We start from the raw sequence: 23,872 nt of genomic DNA on the forward strand, positions 1-23,872 counted from the left end.
CCAAGGGTAAAGGAGTGCTCCTCAATCCTCCTGCATCTTCCACCAAGCCACAATGACTCTCTAGTCAGGGTAGGGGGGAGACTTCAGGGGATTCTCCCTCAGTGGGAGGCCATTACTCAGAATCAGTTTATTTTGACAATGGTCTCCCGGGGTTACAAAATCAAATTTACAGAGTTTCCCCCTCAAAGATTCCTGGTCACCAATGTAACCAGGGACCCGGCCAAGGCCCTTGCTATGAAGTCCTTAATTCAGGACCTGATGTTTCAGGGGGTCGTTTGGCCAGTCCCAGCAGAGGAACTAGGCCAGGGATTTTACTCCCATGTATTCCTGGTCAGAAAGCCTTCGGGAAAGTTCCATCTCATTTTGAACCTCAAGGGTCTAAACACATCAGTGTGGTACGAGAGGTTTCCAATGGATTCTATTTTTTCTGTAAGAAACCTCCTGAACCTGGGGTGCTATATGGCATCCATAGATTTACAGGATACGTATCTCCGTGTCCTGATTTAGAGCAGATCTCAGAGATACTTGTGGTTGGCACTAAAGGAAGGGAGCAAGGTAATTTACCTTCAGTTCAAAGCCCTCCCTTTCGGTCTGTCATCGTCCCCGAGGGTATTCGCCAAGATGATGGCGGAAGCATTAGCTCCCCTTCGCCTGGAGGGAATCTCAGTGATTCCCTATCTGGACGATTTGTTATTTTTTGCCCAGACCAAGGAGGGGTTGCAGAGGGACCTCGACAGAGCTTGCATCCACCTAAGGGAGTTGGGTTGGATCATAAACCTTCAGAAATCAAATTTGGTGCCCGCTCAGGAAGTGACATTCCTGGGGTTTCGAATCAGTTCCATAGACTAAAAGATCTTCCTGCCAGAAGAAAAGAAGGAGAAACTGGTACAGGGGGTAGCCCATCTACAATGCATACAGCCCCGATCCATCAGGAGGGTTATGTCAGTTCTGGGGACTTTGACTTCCTCCATTCCGGTGGTCCAATGTGCAAGGCATCACTTCAGGCCTTCCTACTAAGGGTCTGGGATCGTCAACAGAGTTCTCTAGACGATCGATCTGGTAAGGATTCCCACCTCGGTAAGAAGAAGTCTGTGGTGGTGGAGAGTCCAAGGGGTGCTTTTGGAAGGCCTGTTGTGGTCCTTCCCGGTCCAGGTGCGTCTGACAACCGATGCCAGCGCCTGGGGTTGGGGGGCCCATGTGGACACCCAGTGGGTCCAGGGTGCATGGTCCATAGAAGAGGCGGAGAGGTCCTCAAATTGGAGGGAGCTGAAGGCAGTAGAAAGGACAATGTTGGCCTTCTCAGAGATTGTTCAGAAACAACACGTCCAGATCCTATCGGACAATGCCACGGCGGTGGCATACTTGAACAGACAGGGAGGAACCAGAAGCAGGGCACTTCAGGATCTAGCAAGAAGTATCCTGGGCTGGACATAGCATCGATCCTTGTCAGCGATCCACCTAAAAGGGTCCTAAAGCGAAAAAGCAGACTTCCTCAGCAGGAACCAGGTCCTAGGGGCAGAGTGGCAGTTGAATCCGGAGGTCTTCAGACTGATCGGGGAGAGATGGGGTCAGCCAGAGGTAGATCTCTTTGCCACCCGGGAAAATGCCCAGGTCCCTCTTATATTTTTTTTCCTGAACAGGCACGAGAGGTCGTTGAGAGTGGATGCCTTAACACACAGCTGGAATTTTCGCCTATGCTTTGCCTTTCCCTCGTTTAAGTTGATTCCCCAGGTGTTAGGCAAAATCAGAAGAGAAGAAGCAGGGGTAATTCTGATCACCCCTTTTGGCCCAAAAGACCGTGGTTCTCGGCCCTTCTGCAGATGCAGCAAAGACCGTTCTGGCATCTCCCCCTAAGAGAAGATCTCCTTCGACAGGGCCCTCTAATCCATCAAGATCTAGCAAAGCTAAGGCTTACGGCTAGGTTTCTGAAGAGCAGCTCTTGAATAAGGGGCTCACAGATAAGTTGGTTGCTACCCTGTTGTCCAGTAGGAAAAAGGTCACCAGGGCAATCTACTTCAAATACTGGAAAGTGTTTAACTCCTGGTGCAGGACTTCAGCTAGGTCACCAAGACAGATTGCTCCAGTTTTGGAGTTCCTACAGGAAGGAGCAGATAATAAATTAGCAATCAGCACCCTAAAAAGTACAGGTAGGGGGTCTTTTTGTGGATGATACCAGTGGTCTGTGGCCCTTCTTTCCAACTGGCATAGAATTGTATTCTCATAATAAATCACAAGCAGATGTCCAGAGCAACCCCCCCCCCCCCCCCCATACCAGATGTAAAGAATGTAAAGAGCCACCCCCAATGCCTCTAACATCATTGTGCCCCTCCTTACCTTCTGCTGCTAATGGGAAGAAGCTGGAGATATAACTTGGAAGCAGGGGAAGACCAAAGAAGGGCTGGAGTCAACTGCCAGAGTATGCTGAATGCTGAGACCAGGGGAGGCAGAGACAGGTGCTGCAGCTTCATGGAGAAGTCCTCTTCTCTGCTGCCAACTGCTGTTACAAGGTGGGGCAGAAACTGGGTGGGGGGTGCTGCAGCTTCAGGAGAGGTCCAAGGGCAACATGAAATGGTCATTCAGGCCTTCTGCACTGACAAGTGATCTAAAGCAACTTGGATTGGAAAGAAACAGCCCTTCGTCAGATCTAAGGTTTCTGATCGGAGGGAAAGGAGAGTATGTGCAGCTTGGAGGGGATTAAAGTGAACTTGTTGTTTTGCCCATAAAATTATGTTGACCAGTAGCTATAGGCAGTAAATGGTGGGCTGGCTTTTGCCTTCAGAATGTATAGCATATGATTGCATATCCGAGTGCTCCTGATTAATGAGGTCCTATCAGTAATGTGTGTATTCGAAGCCGAACATCCATTTAGATACTTGCAGTAATATTTGAGCCACAGTGCAAGAAATACACAAAAAATAGGGGTATATATTCAGAAGGAGAAGAGGGAAGTTTTTCCTCTGAGAACACCTGATCTATGATCTGGTGAGATATCTGTGTGATTACAGGAGCAGCTGAGTTTTTTAAAAGTAAAACCAAAGTTAAAAAGACTGTGTCATTACATGACAATAATAAGCACTGATCACTGGCACTTTTTTTTTTATACACATTTTGGCACATTCTTTAAATGTTTATTTTTTGGCCCCTTTTTATTGCGCATTTTGCAGTTTTTCAACATGCAGTATTTTTTAAACGTGCATCTGCCCATGGATCTTCTTATTGTGCATTTTAGCACTTTTTTTAAATACAGCACACATTTTGGCACAGGTTATTTTAACAGGCATTTTGGTGTGGTTTGTACCACACATTTTGGCGCTTCTTTTAGCAAGTAGCATGGCACTTTTTTAACATGTATTTAGATTTGTTTTTTATGTGTATTTTGGTAAACAGCACATTTGCTAGCCATTAAAAATGATAGGCACCACAGGCATATCATGCATTTTGTATGTTTTTCCAGAAAGCACACAAAAATAAAGGTAAAAAAAATAGTCAAAATACATGTTAAAAAAGGACCAAAATGCACATAAAAATGTGGTAAAATGCATTTTAAAAAACACGCCAAAATGTGCGTTGAAAAAAGCAGCAAAAGGTGCATTACAAACTGTACCGATATGCGCACAAATAAGGCCCAAAAAGCAAAATTGAACATTTTTTGGGCATGGAGTATTGTGTGCTTTTTCAAAGCACGTTTTAGAACAATGGTAGTGTATTTGTCAAATGAAAATGTGTGACAAAATGCATGTCTAACTGCATTTGTGGTGTCATTAACAATGAATGGCATTTAAAAGCGCATTGCGTATTTTGAGACAATTTTACAGCAGTATGGAATCGTGACAAGAATTGCGCAATTCTGCCTTGCTCAGATGTGAATGGGTCCTAAAAGAGAATACATTATAACTATACAGTATGTGTATATATATATATATATATATATATATATATATATATATTGTATGTATAAGACACAGATAAACATATATAGTTATTGTTTGTATTGATCATTAAGCTTGCTGTTGCTGATATTAGGAAGAAAGAAGCCTCCTTCCTCACATCATAGCAGCTTCTCACCCATATTCTCCACATCTGAGCTGGAGATTCTGGGACAGAGATATTTTACAGAGATGGCCAGTGAGATCTTCAGATCCCATCTTCATAAACCGGCCATCTGTGTAAAATTGAAGGACAAAAGGGTGTGTCCTGTGATGAGAAGTGAAGAACATGTTCTCCACTCCTCATCTCAGCTTCATAAACTGGCACACCTGAGAGATCAGCTGTGATCATCAGGATCTTGGCTCTTCTCTGTTTCATAAATGGACACCTCTGTACAGTTAGCAGATATGCCAGTGCAGAAATATTGAACATTATTAAAAACCTTAATGTTAGAGATTTTGGTGTTGCTTGCTGTATATGACCTCAAGTCCAGGAAAAACAGGCATGCAATGCCTGCACAGGTAATTTTCAGAGTTGGTCGCAAGTTCAGGACTTGCCTACTTCAGTAGTTCATTCTCACATTGCAGAACCAGCGATTGCTCATATTATATTAACATTTATCGGTGGGAGTGTCCCGGAAATTAGGTCGTTCTGGAACAGGATCTTTTTCCTTGATCCAAAAAGTGACAAGTTACAGGCTACCAAGAACACAAGCCATTGCTCTCCTTAACTCGAACCTTCCTAGAACATCCAAAGCCAACCGTAAATCGATCCATTTTATGTTGCTACGGACCAAGTTGACCATAGCCAAAGCTTGGAAACAACCCAGGGTCTCCTTCTTAGCTGCCAAATGAAAGATCTTGAGCGTTATGTCCCGGGAGAGGTTGACTAGCATCTTAGCCGATACAACCTCTACATTTGAAAATATCTGGGAACCTTGGGCCCTTGCATGTGGGCATGTCTTTCATACTTAGAATACAGGTCTAACAAATAGTCGCTATCACTTAGCGAATACCTCCCTTCCTGTTGATTGGCTCTTCCTCCTCTTTTCTCTTCTCATGACCATCCACTTTCTTCTATTCTCTCCCTTTTCTCCCACACTATGGTCCATTGTAACATTCAAAATGAACCCACAGGTCAGTTACCTTAATGACAGTTTGACAAATGGTCCTTTTCCCTAGGCGTGAAGGTTTGGTTTAGTGCATTTCTATCCTCTGCAAGGCTCATTGCTTCCTCATGGATTATTGGGGTGGTCCTCCGGGCACAGTGTGATCTTATAAGGGGTGCCAGGAGTGCTTCCCCCAAGGATCCTGCTACACAAGCCAAAATGCGAGAGGGCCTCGCAAGGATTACAAAGCCAAATCATGGTTCACTGTCTTACTCTTCTTTGATCGCAGGTTTTACATGTAATCACAACAGTTTTTCATTGCCTCATTGGAAATTGTGTATTTCATGTATTTTTGTATTAAATAAACATCTTTGAAAGTATATTAACATCCATCATCTTTTGTACAATCGCTTTCAGTAGATTGGTAGCTTTTATCTTGCAGGAATAAAAACCTCACTATTTATACTTTGGCTCCATCTAGAGGAGAGTTTGAATATATCAATGTTGTATAAAAACATTTTGGTTACCAATGGGCAATAAAAATAATTTCTGTAAGTTTGTTTGGTTCAGTCATAAGGAAAAGAATTGGACACTGACATTGGCTTATTATTTCATTGCAATTTTAGGATTTATAGACTTCATCGTGGAGCCAACATTTACTGTGTTGACAGACATGACAGAGAAGATTGTAATTCCGCTCATTGATGAAGCCTCACGGTCTGGGCTCACAGGATTTAGGCGATCTAGGTAAAGATTTATTACACAGAGACAGTTTGCACATATTATCAATGAATGCGGAGAGGTGCAGAAACTATGTAGGAAGAAAATCAAATATTAACCCCTTCCCACTGACTTTACACATATTTGCGGCTTCACAGATGTGAGTTTTTATCCATGGGGCCATTTATATGCGTACTTATGCTGGTAGTGGCCACACAGTGCATAAGAGACCAGGCTCTCACTGAGAGGCCTGGTTCCCAATTTCCTGATCCCTGTGACAACCTCTGACTGGCTATCACAGTGATCAGACACTGTTTAGTCCACCCCTGTTTTTTGTTTTCTCCTCTTGAATTGAAAAAAGGAGTGGAAACATAAAGAACTGTGTGTAAAAATAAATGACTAAATTAAGAAAAAAATTTCTAGACCAGGGTCTGATCTAGGTCACAGACGGGACCAGGGTTAAAGTCATGATCAGGGTCAAAGGTCAGGGTCAGTGCATTTTAGGCAGGATTAAAATTTAATTAAATTATTATCAGTGTGTTTTATGTAGGATTAAAAAAAAAACAAAAAAAAACTGCACAATATTGTTACTGGGTCTTACTAGAGGTACATATATAACACACAATATACATATATGTGGTATTGCCAGTTTTCCTTTAATAATCAAAAAAATAGGAAATATCTGTTGCCATTTACCACCAAATGAAAGCACAATTGGTCCTCGACACAAATTCACCTGGATACACCAATTACCGTAGTTGATATGTACAGTTTTCCAAAATTGCAAAACTATGTTCAGGCTTTAAGATTTGTTGTACCTCGATCATGAAGGGGTTAAACATTTATTTTGGTCTTTTTTGCAAATAATAGGTAATTTGGTCATTGTAAAGGATATTATTTCATAGATGTAGCACCCTGGAGTTTAGACAGAGTTGCTCCTCACAAATGTACTTGCCAGGAGTAGTTATCCTGGTTCATTGCTAGAGATCTATTGATTTCTCCCCAAGTTTGGTCTTGTTGCACTTTTATTTTCTACCACTAGGTGGCCAGGTACTTGGTGATACTAGATACGAGAAGGGCAATGCAAGGTCAGGTTATGGGTATATGGAATATCTCAGTCACTGGGCATGGGTTTTCTTGAATCCATTGGCCTGCTGGGAGAGCCTATATATCCGGGGAGGTCAGGTGCTCTGTGCCACCTGGACAGCTGTCTGGGTGGACGTGTGACATGTTGCTCCGGGCTGCTAGGCCAGAGATTGGGCCTATCCCAGGGGCACCTGGCTGCTAGGCTATCTGAGGGTCTATACAGAAGCAAGAGTCAGCACAGGGTTGGGATTGCGGCTTGCAGTCCAACCAGAAGTGATGGTTTTGCTGGCCGGAGAACCTATCAGTAGTTGGAGGTAGAGGAGAAGCTGTCACCAAGGAACTATCCACGTTATTACCAGGGACCACAGTGAGTAACTGAAGCAAGTACCAGAGCAGTATTCTTTCTGAATGGCACGTGGAGAATCGGGAAACTTCAGGCAGTGATCAAGTCAAGGACCCAGCCAGTGGAGGTGATGCTTGCAGAGCAGCCTTGTGTGTCAAACTAGGGACCGAACAGGCTTGAGAAGTATTGGGGTGCTAAGATAGGGACCCAGCAGAGAGCGGGGGTGACGCTTGAGGAAGATACCACTGTGAATATTGGAGGAACTGAAGGATTCAGTGGCAGTGAATCAGTGGGTCTAGTGAGAAACCGGAAGCTCAGTGTATTGAAGAACTTCAAGGAGTGATTGTAGTGAAAGTGAAGGAACTGTTAAGCCTTGTGTTTGGAACTGCTCCCACTTTAAAGGCATTATAAAGCTTCCTACCTGCACCTTATGTTTTCTCCTGCATTGGATGTGCGTTAATCGTGTCGTTTCATGGTATCAACGTTTTAAAGTCTTCATAGGGATGAAAGGGTTACATGGTCTTCCCAGTTTTTACTGGTGCCAAAGTTATGGCTGAGGAGACTTTTCTGTACTTTTGTGTGCTCGCTAGAACAGGAAGTGGGCGTGGAGAATTTTAGAATAGAGCAAAAACAGAAAAAAAAGCTATTTGTGGAACAAATGTAGAAGGACTAGAACCTCTGACAGATTTCCATTGCAGTCTGTGTGCAACAAGTTCATGTATGTTTATACCATGTAAATGTTCACCAAGACAAGCTTTTAGATGCAAGCACCAGGGGCAAATCAATAGAAAAAACGGCAGAGCTTCCAACTCTTACAACTAAAATAAAACTTTGCTTGTATTCCCCATTGAAGTGTAGTGCTGCATACACACGATTGGATTTTCCGACAGGAAATGTTGGATGTGAGCTTGTTGGTGGTAAGTCCGACCATGTGTATGCTCCATCAGACATTTGTTGTCGGACTTTCCACCAACAAATGTTGGCTAGCAGGTTCTCAAATTTCTGCCAACAAATGTTTGTTGTCGGACTTTCCAATAATGTGTACACAAGTCCGTTGCACAAAAGTACATACATGCTTGGAATCAAGGATGAGCCAGAAGCGCTCAGTCAAACTAGCTTACATAATGGAGTTATCTTGTACGTTTTATATGTCACTATGTTCGTAATTGTTGGCCAACATTTGTGTGACCGTGTGTATGCAAGACAAGTTGGAGCCAATACCCTTCGAACAAAAATCCACCGTTTTGTTGTCAGAAAGCCCGATCGTGTGTACAAGGCATTAAGAGTACTCCTGTTGGTAAGCGACTGAAAGTCTGGCAAATTTTTTAGCGGAATTGCCATTGAAATTGACTTTTCTAGCAGAGGCAGTAGATAACGTTGTCTTATTTGTATTACCTGTAGTGCCTGTCACCTTTATTTATTTTCGACCTAGACTGTTGCGTCTACAGTATACAGTTTTCTTGTAAATGAAGACCAACTGAAAACAAACTGAGTAAATGATTGAGTCAAAGTAATAAAAAATAAATGCAAGGTGCAATAAGTGAGGGAATATTTGAAAAATCTAGAAATCCCAGAGGAAAACAGGTACCAATACAGAGATATGGCTCCAAAAACCCAGCACCCATTCCCTGACTCTTGTGTTTTCACTAAATTGACACAAAATGTGTAGTAGTTCTATGTAAATAAAAAAAAAATAAAAAAAAATAAAAAACACACACAAAAGTTGGAAGTAGAATATGATATTTTACCTTATGTTTACTCATTTATTACAAAGCAAGCTTAGGAAAATAACCCTTTTGATCTTTCTATGTGTAATCACTTTTCTAACAAATGAATTGCATTCATTAATTTTTCAGTTTAAACAGCATAACTCCCTCAGACATTAAACGATCGAGTGTGAAAAGCACTGGATCAGAAGGAAGTGCCTCTTTGAATTGTTCAATCCTCACTGTGGACTTCAAAAGTTTTAAAAGTACATGGTATGACGTTGTACTACAGAATAGAGAAAAGTGGAAGACGCAAGCAGCCAAAGGTGAGTCATATGCAGAATTAATAAGTCTTTATAAAAGTAATACATGTTATTATTTTACCCTAAGGTGGCTTCAGTAGATGTTCAAGAATAAATTACATTTAAAATATATATTGTAGCCATATAGATGTTTTAAACTGCATAAGAAAATTTCATGCACACAATTGTTAGCCAGCAGTTAGTCTGATAAACTTGTAAAAGGCAGTCTAGTTTTCTAATTCACCTGCTTTACTAAAAAATTCTAGTGTAACTATCCTCAAAACTTTTTTTTACATTTTGGATAGGGTAGAGTGGGATTTGATGTTTGTTGTTTTCAGTGCCCCCATCAGGGAGATTCATCCTCTCTATTTCTTCTATTTACCATTATCATTGAAAGAGAAAGTAAAATCTCAAATTTTGGGCTGTCGCCCAAAAAAGTAATAGAGGGGAAATCTTCCAATGAGGACACTAGTTCTGGTGACCTAGGGGCCCCAAGGGATTGCCTTAATTATCAGGAATTTTCTCTCTGTTCCAGTTTTGGCTATGGGACAGGAAATTAAGCTACATCTCTTCAATGGCACACAGATGGTAGAAATAAAAACTGACAGTAGTTATAACCCTCTCTTCCTCTATCCAAAATAATAATAATAATAATAAAAAAAAAAGTTTTGCCTATAATTCTACTTTCAAGCTTAGATGACCCCCTCTGTCCAAGTTTTTCTGTGCTCTGTACATTAAAGATTTAATCAAAAGATGACAGTTTTAAAAGAAACAGATGCTGCTGTGATTTCTTTTTAGAAAACCCAGAATGCCCTGTCGCACCAGAGTAATAGATTTATTGTATTAAATATTAACATTAAGTAAAATAAATTGTACACACATTTTACACAAATAATAGAAATATTTAAAACCGTTGAATTAAAAAATAAATACATAAAACAACCTAACAACAAATCGGGTTTACCATTTTTCATTATGCAGTTAGTTGACATTTAGTTGTAATTCTAGACTTATGCTGGCCATGCACTATGCGAAAAATAGGCCAAACCTAATTTTTCGAAAAACATACGGCCCTGAGCTCAAACGATAGTGCCATCATTTAGACATAAATGAATGCATTTTCCTGGTGCCTCCATGGCAGCATACATAGATAGAGCTCCGCCGTCAGGACTAATGAATAGCATAAATTAAAGGACATTGTCCCTCCCCCAACATTCTTCTTTTTTTTTTCCTCATACCTCTTGACTGGTGAAGAGTAGCAGTATGTCCATACCTCTGCAGTCGGCAGTGTCTGCCGGGTTAAGCATCTCCCATGCGCAGTCCCTGTTTTTGGGGCGCTATTAGCGCTAAGACTGGGAACCCCATCTGAGGATCTTTTGGGGTCTTGCAGCGTTTCCTCACAGCAATCTGCTGATAAATTCAACAACGAACAAATGTTGGTGGAGACAGCAGGAGGATTAGCTTTCTTTCTCGTTCCTTGGGTCAGGTTAGATTTTGTTCCTTTTAAGTAAGAGCGGCAGGGTTTAATTGTTAGTAACAAGTATTTTTTTCTTTAAGAAAAATAAATAGGAGAAAAATGTGTGAGGTGTTCAGACCAAAGTAAAGTTTGTCCCCTTTAAGACTTTTATTCCCAGTCCACCCAACCCAGTAGTTGTTGCCAGTAAGGGCTAAATTTAATTGATTTCAGGTTTTAATTTATTTAATTAATTAATGGAGTGTTCCCACCCTCTCTCCGTATAAAAGTTAGTGCCTTAGTGAGTTCAGGGCTGCGCCTCGTAACCAGTGTGTGCCCTGCAGCTCAAAAGCGTTTCAACAAACAGGTATGTCTCACCTTTAAATCTCACTGCCATTATGATTTTTTTTTTAGGTATTTCTTTGGGGTTCTATTTTTTTTATTTTTTCCGTATTTCCTCAGCTGATCCTCCTGCCCATAATTCACCATGAGCCATTTGTCTCATAGCCAAGATCCCCTTGTATCCAATAGGTATGTGGACCACCTGTATGAGTATTTAAAAAAAAAAAAAAAAAAAAAAAAAAAAGAGTGCACCACTGATAAACAAACTTGGTTTGTTTCAGACCTCTTCCTTCAAAAGCGGTCCAGAAAATCCTCAAGGCGCCATGACAATGACGATAGTCCTGAGCGGAGGTCACGCTCTTCTTACCATAAATCTTCCAGAAGATCAGGATCTTATAGACGTCGTCATTCGCCTCCACGGTGGGCGTCAAGGAAATGCTGGGCCTGTGGCGCAGTTCCACTCCCTGATAAACTTGTCTGCAGGGACTGTCTCAGGGATTACGCAGCTAACCGGGAATTAGAAGGCCAACAGGTGGTTGACCCACTTAAGCAAACCCTGAGAGACTCTATTTCTGAATTGACGGCCATGATTCCTGCTCATCCGGTTTCACAAGCTGCACAAATATTGGATGTAGACCCCGTCATACCGGGTCCATCAGCTGTTAGTACTCCTTTGTCTCCATCAGGGAAAACCGCTAAACAAACTACACTGGTAGATTCATCAGAGGAGTCCTCAGATGATACTGAACTATCTGGTTTCAATTTATCCCTGGTTCTAACCCTTTGTACAAGCAGTGAGGAGCACCATTGCCTGGGAAGACCCGAAAGAACCTCCTCAAAAATCAAAAACCTATTTCCCATTCCTCAAGAGAAAGCAGATCTTCTTCCCATTAATGGGGGAGATCAGGGAGATTATAGAGGATGAGTGGAACAAAACTGACAAGAATTTTTCTCTAGCCCATTTAACCAAACTGTATCCTTTGGCAGATTTGGATACTCAGTCCTTGAGCTCAATGCCAGTGGTTGATGCAGCAGTAGCGCGTCTGGCAAAAAATGTAACACTGCCAATGGAGGATTCAACATCCTTCAAGGATCCTCTAGACGTATGGACCTAGACCTCAAGTGGAGCTATCTAGCGGCAGGGGCAGCTTGCAGACCAGCCATTGCGCTGACATCCGTTTCCAATGCCATCAGGTCTTGGACGGAAAATGTTGAGAAAGCCCTGCACCAAGATGTTCCCAAAGATTACATAATTAAAGCTCTGGAGGAGCTTAAGTTGGCGGTGGATTTCTTGGGAGAAGCTGCAATTGACACAATCCGGTGTTGAGCCAATTCAATGCTGCACTCTGTTATGGCAAAGTGGGCCTTATGGGTAAAGCCTTGGACAGCCGATCTAGCATCAAAGCAGAATTGGTGTAAGATTCCCTTTGATGGAAAATCCTTGTTTGGCGAGAAACTCGAAAAAGCAATCTCCAGAGTAACAGGGGGAAAATCTGGCTTACTTCCTCAGGACAGGAAGGTCCGGAGAACAAAGGCCTATGTATCATGATTCCAGCAATCAAATTCTAGAGACTTCAGGCAGTCTCGCCCCTTTAGGGACAACATCAGTTAATCAAATCATGGAGAGGCACCCAGACTTTTTTTGGGAGCCAGAAAGAACAAGTCCCTCACCGCTCCCAAGGAGGTTACAAAGTCTTTTTGACGTCAGAGGGGCGAAGAGGCCTCCAGTGGGAGCCCGGTTAAAAAACTTTCCCCCCATCTGGGCATCCAAGTGTCAAGACCCATGGGTCCTATCAACGATCCGGTATGGTCACTTCTGGACTTTCTCTCAGCAGCCTCCTAACATGTCCTTCAAAGAGTCAGTTACCAGCCTCTCCACAGAAAGACCTAGCCTTAAACCAATTTTTGGAGTCCCTGCAGCGCCAAGGGGCAGCAATACCTGCCCCCCCCCCCCCATCGGAGCGATTTAAAGGTTTTTACTCCACCCTTTTCCTGGTGCAGAAAAAGACAGGCGACTGGAGACCTGTAATAGATCTGAAAAAGCTAAATCAATATATCCATTTCGAAAGCTTCAAGATAGAATCGCTCCAAACAATCATCCCAACTATACAACCAGGAGATTGGTTAATCTCAATTGACCTGCAGGATGCTTACCTCCACGTCCCTATTCTACCATCCTTCCAAAAATATTTAAGGTTCACAGTGGGTCATGTCCACCTGCAATTTCAAGCTTTCAAGCAGCATTTCTAGCCTTAACCTCTTTTGCATCTCAGGTCAAGGGACAGAGTACTTTTACATTTGGACAACAAGGCGGCGGTCTCGTATCTTCAGAAACAAGGGGGCACCCACAGCAAGACTCTTCTGAGGGAGTTGGAAGCTGTGATGCTCTGGGCAGAGAGGAACCTGGTAGACCTCAGGGCAATGTATCTCCCAGGCAAGATGAACATGGAGGCAGATGTCTTATCGAGAAGGTTTGGGGACAATGACGAGTGGTCTCTCCATCCCCATGTGTTCAACCAAATCTCCAATCTATGGCAGACCCCACAGGTGGATCTTTTTTGCTAAGCAGGAGAATTTCAAAATCAGGAGATTTTTCTCTTGCCTTCCACATCCACAGGCGGAAGGGGTACATGCGCTATCTTGTCCCTGGACCTTCAAGACCGCTTACGCCTTTCCTCCTCGCCCACTCATTTAGAGGTTTCTCCTCAGACTCCTGAACGAACCAGTCCAAGTGCTAGCAGTGCTACCCTATTGGCCGAAGAGACCGTGGTTTCCACTAGCCATGCACCTCAGTGTAGGTCCTCCGATCAGACTTCCTCCCTTCCCACGGTTGTTGACCCAGGGGCAGGCTGGCCCATCCAGACCCACAGAAGCTGGATCTTCGTGTATAGAAGTTGAAAGGAGGAGGTTTGAATCGTTAGGCTGTTCCCAAGAGGTCATATCCACCCTATTGAAAGCTAGAAAGCCTACAATCAACACAATCTATGCAAGAATTTGGGACAGGATCAAATCCTTTCCCTGTGGCATAGGATAAGAACTTCTCTCCTTCCACTGCTGATGTGCTAAGTTTCCTGCAAACTGGTCTTGATTTGGGGCTCAGCCAGAGTTTCCTCAAGGTACAAGTGTCTGCAATTTCTGCAGCAACCAACACCAAGTGGACAGAAGACCCTCTAGTGGTTACGTTCCTCAGGGGAGTATTGAAGATGTGGGATCTTCCTTTAGTACTGCAAGTTCTATCTACTCATCCGTTTGTGCCAGTTGAAGAAGTTTCAATTTGGAATTTAACTTTAAAAACAACTTTTCTATTGGCTATTACATCTGGCAGGAGGATTTCGGAGCTCCACTCCCTGGGCATTGGGGATGAACATGTATCATTTTTTCCAGATAGGGTAGAACTTCGCCCTCTCAGAGGGTTTATGCCTAAGGTCACCTGTCAGAGCCATGGGCATTACCAGTTTTCAAGGACTAAGAATCAAACTCCTGTCACGAGTTGGACATATCCAAAGTCCTCAGGGCCTACTTGGAAGCCACAGCAAGTTTCAGGAATTCTGAAAGATTACTCATCATCCCATGGGGCAAAAATAGAGGGAAGGAAGCTTCTACCATAACCTTGGCATTCTGGGTTGTCAAGCTAATTCAGAAGGCATACAGGGTGAGTTAATTGGAACCTCTGGCTCAGGTGAATGCTCACTCAACAAGAGCGGTATCAGCTTCTTGGGCAGCGAGGGCTAATGTTTCTTTGGAAACAGTATGCAGGGCTACCACTTGGTTTTCTCGACACACGTTCCTTAAACATTATAGTGTTGATCCCGCAGCTCTTATGACCGTAGCGTTCGGGAGAAGAGCACTTCATGCTGCTATGTCTGTATCTGATTAAAAGATTTTTTTTTTTTGTTAAAGCATTAAACCCACCCGTGTGAGATAGTTATTTATCACATGTATGCTGCCATGGAGGCACCAGGAAAATGGAAAATTGTATCATACTTACGGTAATTTTCGTTTTCTGGCGCCAATCCATGGCAGCATATGTTCCCACCCTCGGTATTCTATATTACGAAGAATGTTGGGGGAGGGACAATGTCCTTTAATTTATGTTATTCACTAGTCCTGAAGTCTGAGTAGAGGCGGAGCTCTATCACATGTATGCTGTCATGGATTGGCACCAGGAAAGGAAAATTACAGCGAGTATGATACAATTTTCCGTTTTTTTTACATATACCAAGTGCAGACAGTTCGGACGGGAAACACATTAACCTATTAATTTATTGTTTGGCAGAAAATTTCCAAACATGTTCTTCATTTTTTTCGGCTTAAAAACATCCCAATGATTATCAATTTTGAGCCTATTAACTGGCCGAAAACGAACTGTCTAAATGACCGAATTTCGGACGATTTTTCGTATAGTGTATAGCCAGCATAAGTAAAAGGATATACTGGATCATAATACCCTTTGCTCACAAAACAAGTTACTGTTTGAAATCACATTCCCTTGAGAATTGGTAGTAAAATCATACTGCCTGCCAGTTTTCATTTTTAAAATATTTAACATGATTTGATATCACATTTACATGGACCCATCACTGGAGATAATTAAAGCTAAATCATTTTAAAGCATTCCTTTGTCACCAGCACAGAAAGCCAGTAAATATTTTATATCTCCCTTCACTAATAAATACTGTATTCCAACACAAGTGCAGGAATATGCATGGCATCACATTTTACAGTGTGTAGAATATACAGGAAAGTTCATCACATCTATCTGATGCTTACTTTCAGTTTTCAAAATTAAGTAGGAGTACAGGCACCTGGACAGTCAAAGGAAATGGAGCAGACTTTCCTATTTTATGTATTAAGCAGCCCTTATTAAGTAAGCACATTGTTAGACAATGAAACTCATTTATTAAACCAAATAAACAGGATCAGAGATAAATCACTAAAAATACATTGTTAGTGTGCACAGCAAATGTGATCCCTGAACTTATCTAGCTGATCGTGCACTTGTTGAATGAATACAATATGCTCTTGAACATGCAGATAAGTCTGCCTCCATTCCTTCTGTTCCTCTAAAGTGCAATAATGCATGCATGTTAATATTAACTTGAAAAACAAAAAACAAAAGTGACCTACTCATTCAACATTTAAATGTACACGTGCCAAGCAAAATAGATTTTTGTTGCTACCTTTATTGTCAGTACGCACATTTTATGGTTTTGTTACATGAGATTGCATGTACAATCAATAACTGTGATGGGATAGACCCAAAAACATGAGCGAAAATCACATTTTTATTTTTGACAAGCTACAGCTTAATATAAAATGTCCAGAAGCTGAAGAACAAACTATACTTGTAAATTCAGTATATGCATGCTTAAGTAAAGTCTATGCAGATAAAATTGGAAAATCTCAAAACAATTGGATTCACACAAATCCTTTCTTAAATCAGGCCCATAATGCTCTGTTTTCGTTTTTCTTTATTGACTTTTGAAGACAGTACAGAACGAATGAGTCGTGCATTCGTACCGCAAACATACATAGTTGTTACTCAACATTAACAGAAAAAAAAAAGAAAAAAGGTAAACTCAAGAACTCAAGGAGTCAGAATATCACACACATAAATCCGTGGGGTTGATTTAATAAAACTGGAGAGTGCAAAATCGGGTGCAACTCTACATAGAAACCAATCGGCTTCCATTTTTTTTTTGTCAAAGCTTAATTGAACAAGCTGAAGTTAAAAGCTGATTGGCTACCTTGCACAGCTGCACCAGATTTTGCACTCTCCAGTTTTAGTCAATCAACCCTACTGTGTCAAATATAGGTTTGCAAGTAGCCTTAATCAGATTGCATTGTTATCATTATGGTTTGACTTTGGTATAAGGGTGCAAGGTATATCTAAAGAGCCCAATGGCTGCCACAAAGAACATACATGGACAAAAGTCCAGATAGTAGCAGCAAATGTTGTTTCATAAGCGTAATATAAGTTGCTTGTTCTGATCGCTTCATATATATGTCCGGGGGAGCTGATGTCTTTTAGCTTCTCACTAGTGTCAATCTAGCTGCTAATAGTGCGTTCATCCACACTATATGCAAAGATGAGGGGATAGCATCAATACCTAAATTAAAAATAGCTAGGTCTGGAGAAATAGGAAGTAGAAAGGCAATCACTTTAGACATACAGGCATACCCCACTTTTAAGTACACAATGGGGTTTATTCACTAAAGCTGGAAACTCAGGCTCACTTCTGAGTAGAAACCAATGAGCTTCCAAGTTTTTTATTACCAAAGCTTAATTGAACAAGCCGGGGTTAGAAGCTCATTGGTTTCTATGCAGAAGTGAGTCTGATTTTGCACTTTCCAGCTTTAGTAAATAAACCCCATTGGGTACTTAAAAGTGGGGTATGCCTGTAATGTGAAAAAAGAAAGTTACAAAGCTTAGCTATACATCTGCAGGACCAGAAAAAGATGATATAGGGTACCTATTTGCCTACAGCCTCTCCAACAGAGATTAGAAGTTTGAGGACTATATTTAGAAATGTGATGTGGGGTAAGATGCCAGCGTAATGTTGTTTTTTGCATAGTAATTCATAAGTTGACATTTTCTATTGGCTATATATGTGGCTTGTAATGTCTGTTCCCATTGTACTTTGGTAAATGAAACTCTAGTAAAAGGTGGAGATTCAGCAAGAAAGGTATTCGTACATTGTATTAATGAATAAAAGATAGAGATACCATGCTTAAATTTGTCGCAATTTTCATAAAAATTTGCTATTTTGGTTGGTAAGAGGCATGCCTTCATAGTATTTTGACAGAGAAGAAAGGCAAATTGTAAGTAGACATATTTGTCCTTGCTCACTAATTTAAATTCTGTTTGGAGGCAAGGCCGTTTTTAAGGCAGGCAAAAGGGGCAGCTGCCCTGGGCCCTGTCATTGTTGTGGGGCCCAAAGCAGCTGCCCCATACTTGCCAACTATCCTGGTTTAAATTCCCTCGTCCCTTAAGGTTTTAGTCCCATGCTGTATCCCAATATCTCAGTGTGAAGTTCTGCTACTAATGCTGCCCAGCTCTGCCCTATTGTTGTGTACAGATGACTCAACTCCGACCCCTTTTTTTACATGTAAATTACTGGCATTCATATGTAAATAGCAGTGGCATTCATAGGTAAATAAAGGTGGCATTTATACATAAATAGCAGCGCCCAGTGGCATTGATATGTATACCATGCCCCCCTGATGTCATATTCACAGTAATCTCTAGCAACCAGTCAACAAGAAGAAATCATGTGCTGTAACCTCTAGCAACTAATTGGTGAGCCATAATATGTGCTTTAACCTCTAACAACCAGTTAATGAGCGGTAATTATACATTGTAAGCTCTGGCAACCAATCGCAATAGCTGTCTGATCTGATTCAGTAAACTGATTTTGAGTCTAGCTGCTATTTATTGTATGTCTTAGAGCAGGTGGAGAGCGAAACTGCATGAGGGGGCCCCAATAAAAATTTTGCCCAGGGTCCAATCAATATTAAAGACAGCCATGTTTGGAGGTACTAATTAATCAATGAAACATTTGTGATAACCAATGTGCAAGCAGATAATGGAATGGGTAGAGTGGTCACTCAATTGATCTTTGGAAGAGCATGGACTGTCCCAACCATGATAATTCATGTTTTGTGATTTGGGTTAGAGACATGTGTTTTTTTTTTTTAGGAATGATAAGTAATATAATAATCTGTTTTAGTAAGGAACTACATAAAACATTATACAGAAACTTTATTAAATGTTCTTTCTGTCCACATAGAATAATGACCTTTTTAATATTTTACTCTTAATACAATGGCAGTTACTGCTGATGCTTTAGGCCTTATGGCCGTACAAGTAGCTTGACATGTTCATTAAAGAACTCAGAGAGCTAAATAAATAATTGCTAAGGTCTTATCTTTGTATTACATTGTACATGTAAGTATAATTTATCACTTTGAAAAGCCAGTTTCTTATTCTAGTTGATTCAGTAACCTAATGACACATTCTAAATGATAGAAATACTAACTGATTGTGCTTGAAATTACATTTCTATTTCTATTAACATTACAATTAATTTAATCTGTACACTAACAAAAGTGTACCTATTTATTGAACAGGAAGAAATCAGAATTCTCAGTGGTACTAATTACTACAGTCTATTTATATGACAATACTGTAATGATTGTGTTATATACTCCATACCAATAAAGTCCAATGTACAGAGTGGAAATGGTGTACAGTATGTAACCTAATGCACAGAATGGGCAGAACTGGAAAAAAAAATGAAAATACAATTTTTATTTTATTTTTTTATTATCTTCTCTACTTTTTTTTTTTTGTGAGGCTTTGGTGAAATATCAGGAGTCTAAACAGAGAGAACTGAGAACAGAGCTTTTCCAGCCCCTTTCTTTGCAGTTTCAGTTGCACTGGATAGTGAACGAATGGGAAGTGATCTTTGCAGAGCTGCTGCCCTTTCATTCACAAACTGAAGCCTAGTAAACATAGTTTACTAGGCTTCAGTTAATAATGAATGCAGGACTGATCGGTACAGATAACTCACTGTGTTCATATATCCATCCTGAAACATCCCCCACAGCAGCCAGTGGGATAGAAGGAAAGCTGGCAGCGCTGCAAGGGAGAGACAGAGGATGCCAGGAAGCAGGGGGAATCCACACTGCACAGGGTGATTAGGTTGTGCCCAGGCACACCTAGCACACCATGCGTGCACGCCTATGACAGAGTATGTCACTTACAGCACAGAGCAATACAGTCACAATAGGCACACTTTTGCTAGTAATACAAGTAACAGTGAGCTCCCTATATGCCTCACACATCGTTTGACATAGGCTGGCAAAATGCACATAGCAAAAATTATTTTCATGTGCATTGCCCACATAATTTTGCAAATAAATGCCCTGCTAACTGGAGAATGAAGACGTGCATGTGAAATAAAAGGCCAAGCCACAGGGGTCCAGATCCAGATATCATTTTTAATAGTCAGTTTAAGAGTTAATCAAGAGTTGAAAGACAACACCTCTTAGCCCTTGTACACACGGTCGGATAATCCGTTGGAATGTGTCCTATCGGACCGTGTCGTCGGATAATCCGACTGTGTGTGGTATGCATCGGACTGATTCCGTCGGACCCAATTTTCCAACATGTTGGAAATATTTCCCGACCAACTGGGCCGATCGGACATACTCCGATCATGTGTAGAGAATTTTGACCAAGTGCCACGCATGCTCAGATCAAATTCCTACATCAAAGCTATTGGCTACTAGCCTGAATGTAGTCCCATCGTAACGAAATTACATCATCACGTTCTGAAAGATCAGATTTTTTCACCAACTTTGTCCGACCGTGTGTATGCAACAGTTTCGGACAAGATCCGACGGGCAAAATCCGACGGATTTGGTTGTGGAAATCTCCGACCGTGTGTACAGGGGCTTAGGGGATATAGACAAATTTCCCTTCATCAGAGCTTAGGTTTGTTACGTTGGAGAAATCTGGACCAGTGATTAATACTTGAAATTCTTTTTATTGTGTACTTTGAAAGTTTGCAGGAGAAGACACCCAGATAACAATTTTGAAAAAAGAGATTATGACACATGCATTATTATTAGGTGTAGGTGCTTTTGTTCTTACTAGACCTAAAACATTTTGGTAAAAGAGTAGAGCTAGCATGGGCGCATGTGGGCACCTAATGTGTATGGGCACTCAGTCTCAGATCAAGCATAGACCCTAATTGCATGCATGCTTTGGGTGCAGTGCAAATGCAGTGTGTGTGGTATGTGTGTTACATTGTTTGTTTTAGATCCTTTTAATGGAACTTTATGTAACCTGCATTTAGCAGAAATCTCATCTTGGATGTGGCAAACTGAACTATTTCCAAAGCACTGCACTGAAATTGTACCTAAAATGCACAGATGTGATTAGGCCATTACACAGTGATTATGAGGTTCATTAGTATATAGACTGGGCACAAGGAATGGGACTATGGGGTCTTTTTTTATAAACGACCCTAGTGGTCATATTGCAGTATTTTCCTGAAACACTGCAACCAAGAAAATCATGTATTATGACCAATAGATGGAGCTGGCAATCATTGGAAATGCATACACTCACCTGCCACTTTATTAGGTACACCTGTTCAATTGCTTGGTAACACAAATTGCTAATCAGCCAATCAGGTGGCAGCATTTAGGCATCTAGATGTGGTGAAGATAACTTGCTGAAGTTCAAACTGTGCATCAAAATGGGAAAGAAAGGGGATTTAAGTGACTTTAAATGTGGCATGAGAAATGGAAATGCCCTACCAGCAATAACATATCCCAAACCACATACCAGAAAAATAGAAAAAACGAAGGAAAAGAGGCACCAGGGATAAAACGGGTAAGGGTTTTTGTGAGTATCAATGCAGTAAAGAAGTATAGAAAATGTAAGAAAAATAACATAATTTATTTTATATTACATTTTCTATACTTCTTTATGTTATTTTTCTTACATTTTCTATACTTCTTTACTGCATTGATACTCACAAAAGTCCTTACCCGTTCTATCCCTGGGGCCTCTGTTGCTTTGTTTTTAATGTGGCATGGTTGTTGGTGCCAGACAGGCTGGTCTGAGTAATTCAATAACTGCTGATGTACTGGAATTTTCACACACAACCATTTCTAGGGTTTACAAAGAATGATCTGAACAAGAGAAAATATCCAGTAAGCGGCAGTTGTGTGGACAAAAATGCCTTGTTGATGTTAGAGGAGAATGGGCAGACTGGTTTGAGATGATAGAAAGGCAATAGTACCTGAAAATAACGCTCATTACAACCAAGGTATGCAGAATGCCTGCTCTAAATGCACAACACAAATGCACAAACCTTGAAGCAGGTGGGCTACAGCAGCAAAAGACCACACCAAGTGCCAGTCTTGTCAGCTAAGAACAGAAAACAGGCTACAATTCGCACAGGCTCACCAAAATTGGACAACAGAAGATTGGAAAAACTGGTCTGATGACTCAATTTCAGCAGCAACATTCAGAGGGTAGGGTCAAAATTTGGCGTAAACAACATGAAAGCATGGATCCATCCTGCATTGTATCAATGGTTCAGGCTGGTGGTGTAATGGTGTGGGGGATTTTTTTTGGCACACTTCGGGCCCCTTAGTACCAATTGAGCATCGTTTAAATGGCACGGCCTACCAGAGTATTGTTGCTGACTATCTCCATCCCTTTCTGACTTATCCATGTCTATCTTCTCATGGCTATTTCCAGCAGGATAATATACGATGTCACAAAGCTCAAAATCATTGCAAACTATTTTCTTGAACAATGAGTTTGTTGTACTCCAGTGGCCTCCACTGTCAACAGATCTCAATCCAATGGAGTACCTTTGGGCTGTGGTGAAATGGGAGATGCGCATTATGGATGTGCAGCCGACAAATCTGCAACAACTGCGTGATGCTATCATGTCAATATGTTTCCAACACCTTGTTGAATCTATGCCATGAAAAAAATAAGACAGTTCTGAAGGCAAAAGGAGGTCAAACCCAGTACTAGCAAAGTGTACATAAAAAAGTGGCCAGTGAGTATATATTAGACATAAGGATGAGCCGAACACTCCCCGGTTCGGTATGCACCAGAACATGCAAACAGGGGAAAAATTCAGACGAACACCAATAAAGTCTATGAGACACTAACATAAAAAATCAAAAGTGCTAATTTTAAAGGCTTATATGCAAGTTATTGCCATAGAAAGTGTTTGGGGACTCGGGTCCTGCCCCTGGGGACATGTATCAATGCAAAATTTTTTTCTAAAAATGGCCATTTTTTCGGGAGCAGTAATTTTAATAATGCTTAAAGTGAAACAATAAAATGAAATATTCCTATAAATATTGTGCCTGGGGAGTGTCTATAGCAGTGATGGCGAACCTTGGCACCCCAGATGTTTTGGAACTACATTTCCCATGATGCTCCACTACACTGCAGAGTGCATGAGCATCATGGAAAAATGTAGTTCCAAAACATCTGGGGTTCCAAGGTTCGCCATCACTGGTCTATAGTATACTTGTAAAATGGCACAGATTTCCCGTGTTTAGAACAGTACCACAGCAAAATGAGATCTTTAAAAGGAAAAAAAAGTCATTTAAAACGGATTGCGGCTGTAATGAATTGTCGGGTCTTGGCAACATAGATAAAACTCATTGGAAAAAAACAGCATGGGTCCCCACCCCTCAGGCCCTTTGGGTCTGGTATGAATATTAAGGGGAACCCCCGAACCAAATATATAAAAAAATGTTTTTTATTAAAATTAAAGAAAAAATGGCGTAGGGGTTCCCCCCAAAATCCATACCAGGCCCTTCAGGTCTAGTATGGATTTTAAGGAGAACCCTACGCCAAAATAAAAATGGCGTAGGGGTCCCCCAAAATCCATACCAGACCCTTATCCGAGCACGCAACCTGACAGGTCGCGGGAAAAGTAGGGGGAGAGAGAGTGCTCCCCCTCCTGAACTGTACCAGGCCACATGCCCTCAACATGAGCAGGGTGCTATAGAGTAGCCCCCAAAGCACCTTGTCCCCATGTTGACTCACCCCCCCCCAACCCTTGCCCAGTGGTTATGGGGGTCTGCGGGCAGGGGGCTTATTGAAATCTGGAAGCCCCCTTTATCAAGGGGCCCCCAGATCCTGGCCTCCCCCCCATGTGAATTGGTAAGGGGTACATTGTACCCTTACCATTTCACAAAAAAAAGTATAAAAAAAGACAGGAGAAACTTTGGGACAAGTCCTTTATTAAAAGATAAAAAAATAAAAATGTCCCACGATGTAGGTCCATCTCACGCCACCCGACGAGCCGAAAAAAGAAAAAAAAAGCCGCAACA

The 23,872-nt window shown here is 41.4% G+C and overlaps 1 protein-coding gene across 6 annotated transcripts in view; it reads left to right on the top strand.

Annotated features, from left to right (window-relative positions):
- The window catches only part of PDE1C (phosphodiesterase 1C), a 1,119,495-nt gene that overhangs the window by 1,007,298 nt on the left and 88,325 nt on the right, over positions 1-23,872 (top strand). For all 6 annotated transcript variants that reach the window (XM_077491703.1, XM_077491702.1, XM_077491705.1 and 3 more), the window contains 2 exons: positions 5,662-5,782; positions 9,041-9,216. In XM_077491703.1, coding sequence (XP_077347829.1) covers positions 5,662-5,782; positions 9,041-9,216 — 297 coding nt within the window. The remainder of the gene's footprint in view (positions 1-5,661; positions 5,783-9,040; positions 9,217-23,872) is intronic.

This window comes from Lithobates pipiens, unplaced genomic scaffold (genome assembly GCF_037356315.1).
Source record: "Lithobates pipiens isolate NorthernLeopardFrog02 unplaced genomic scaffold, aLitPip1_a1.2 Scaffold_19, whole genome shotgun sequence".
Classification (NCBI taxonomy): domain Eukaryota; kingdom Metazoa; phylum Chordata; class Amphibia; order Anura; family Ranidae; genus Lithobates; species Lithobates pipiens.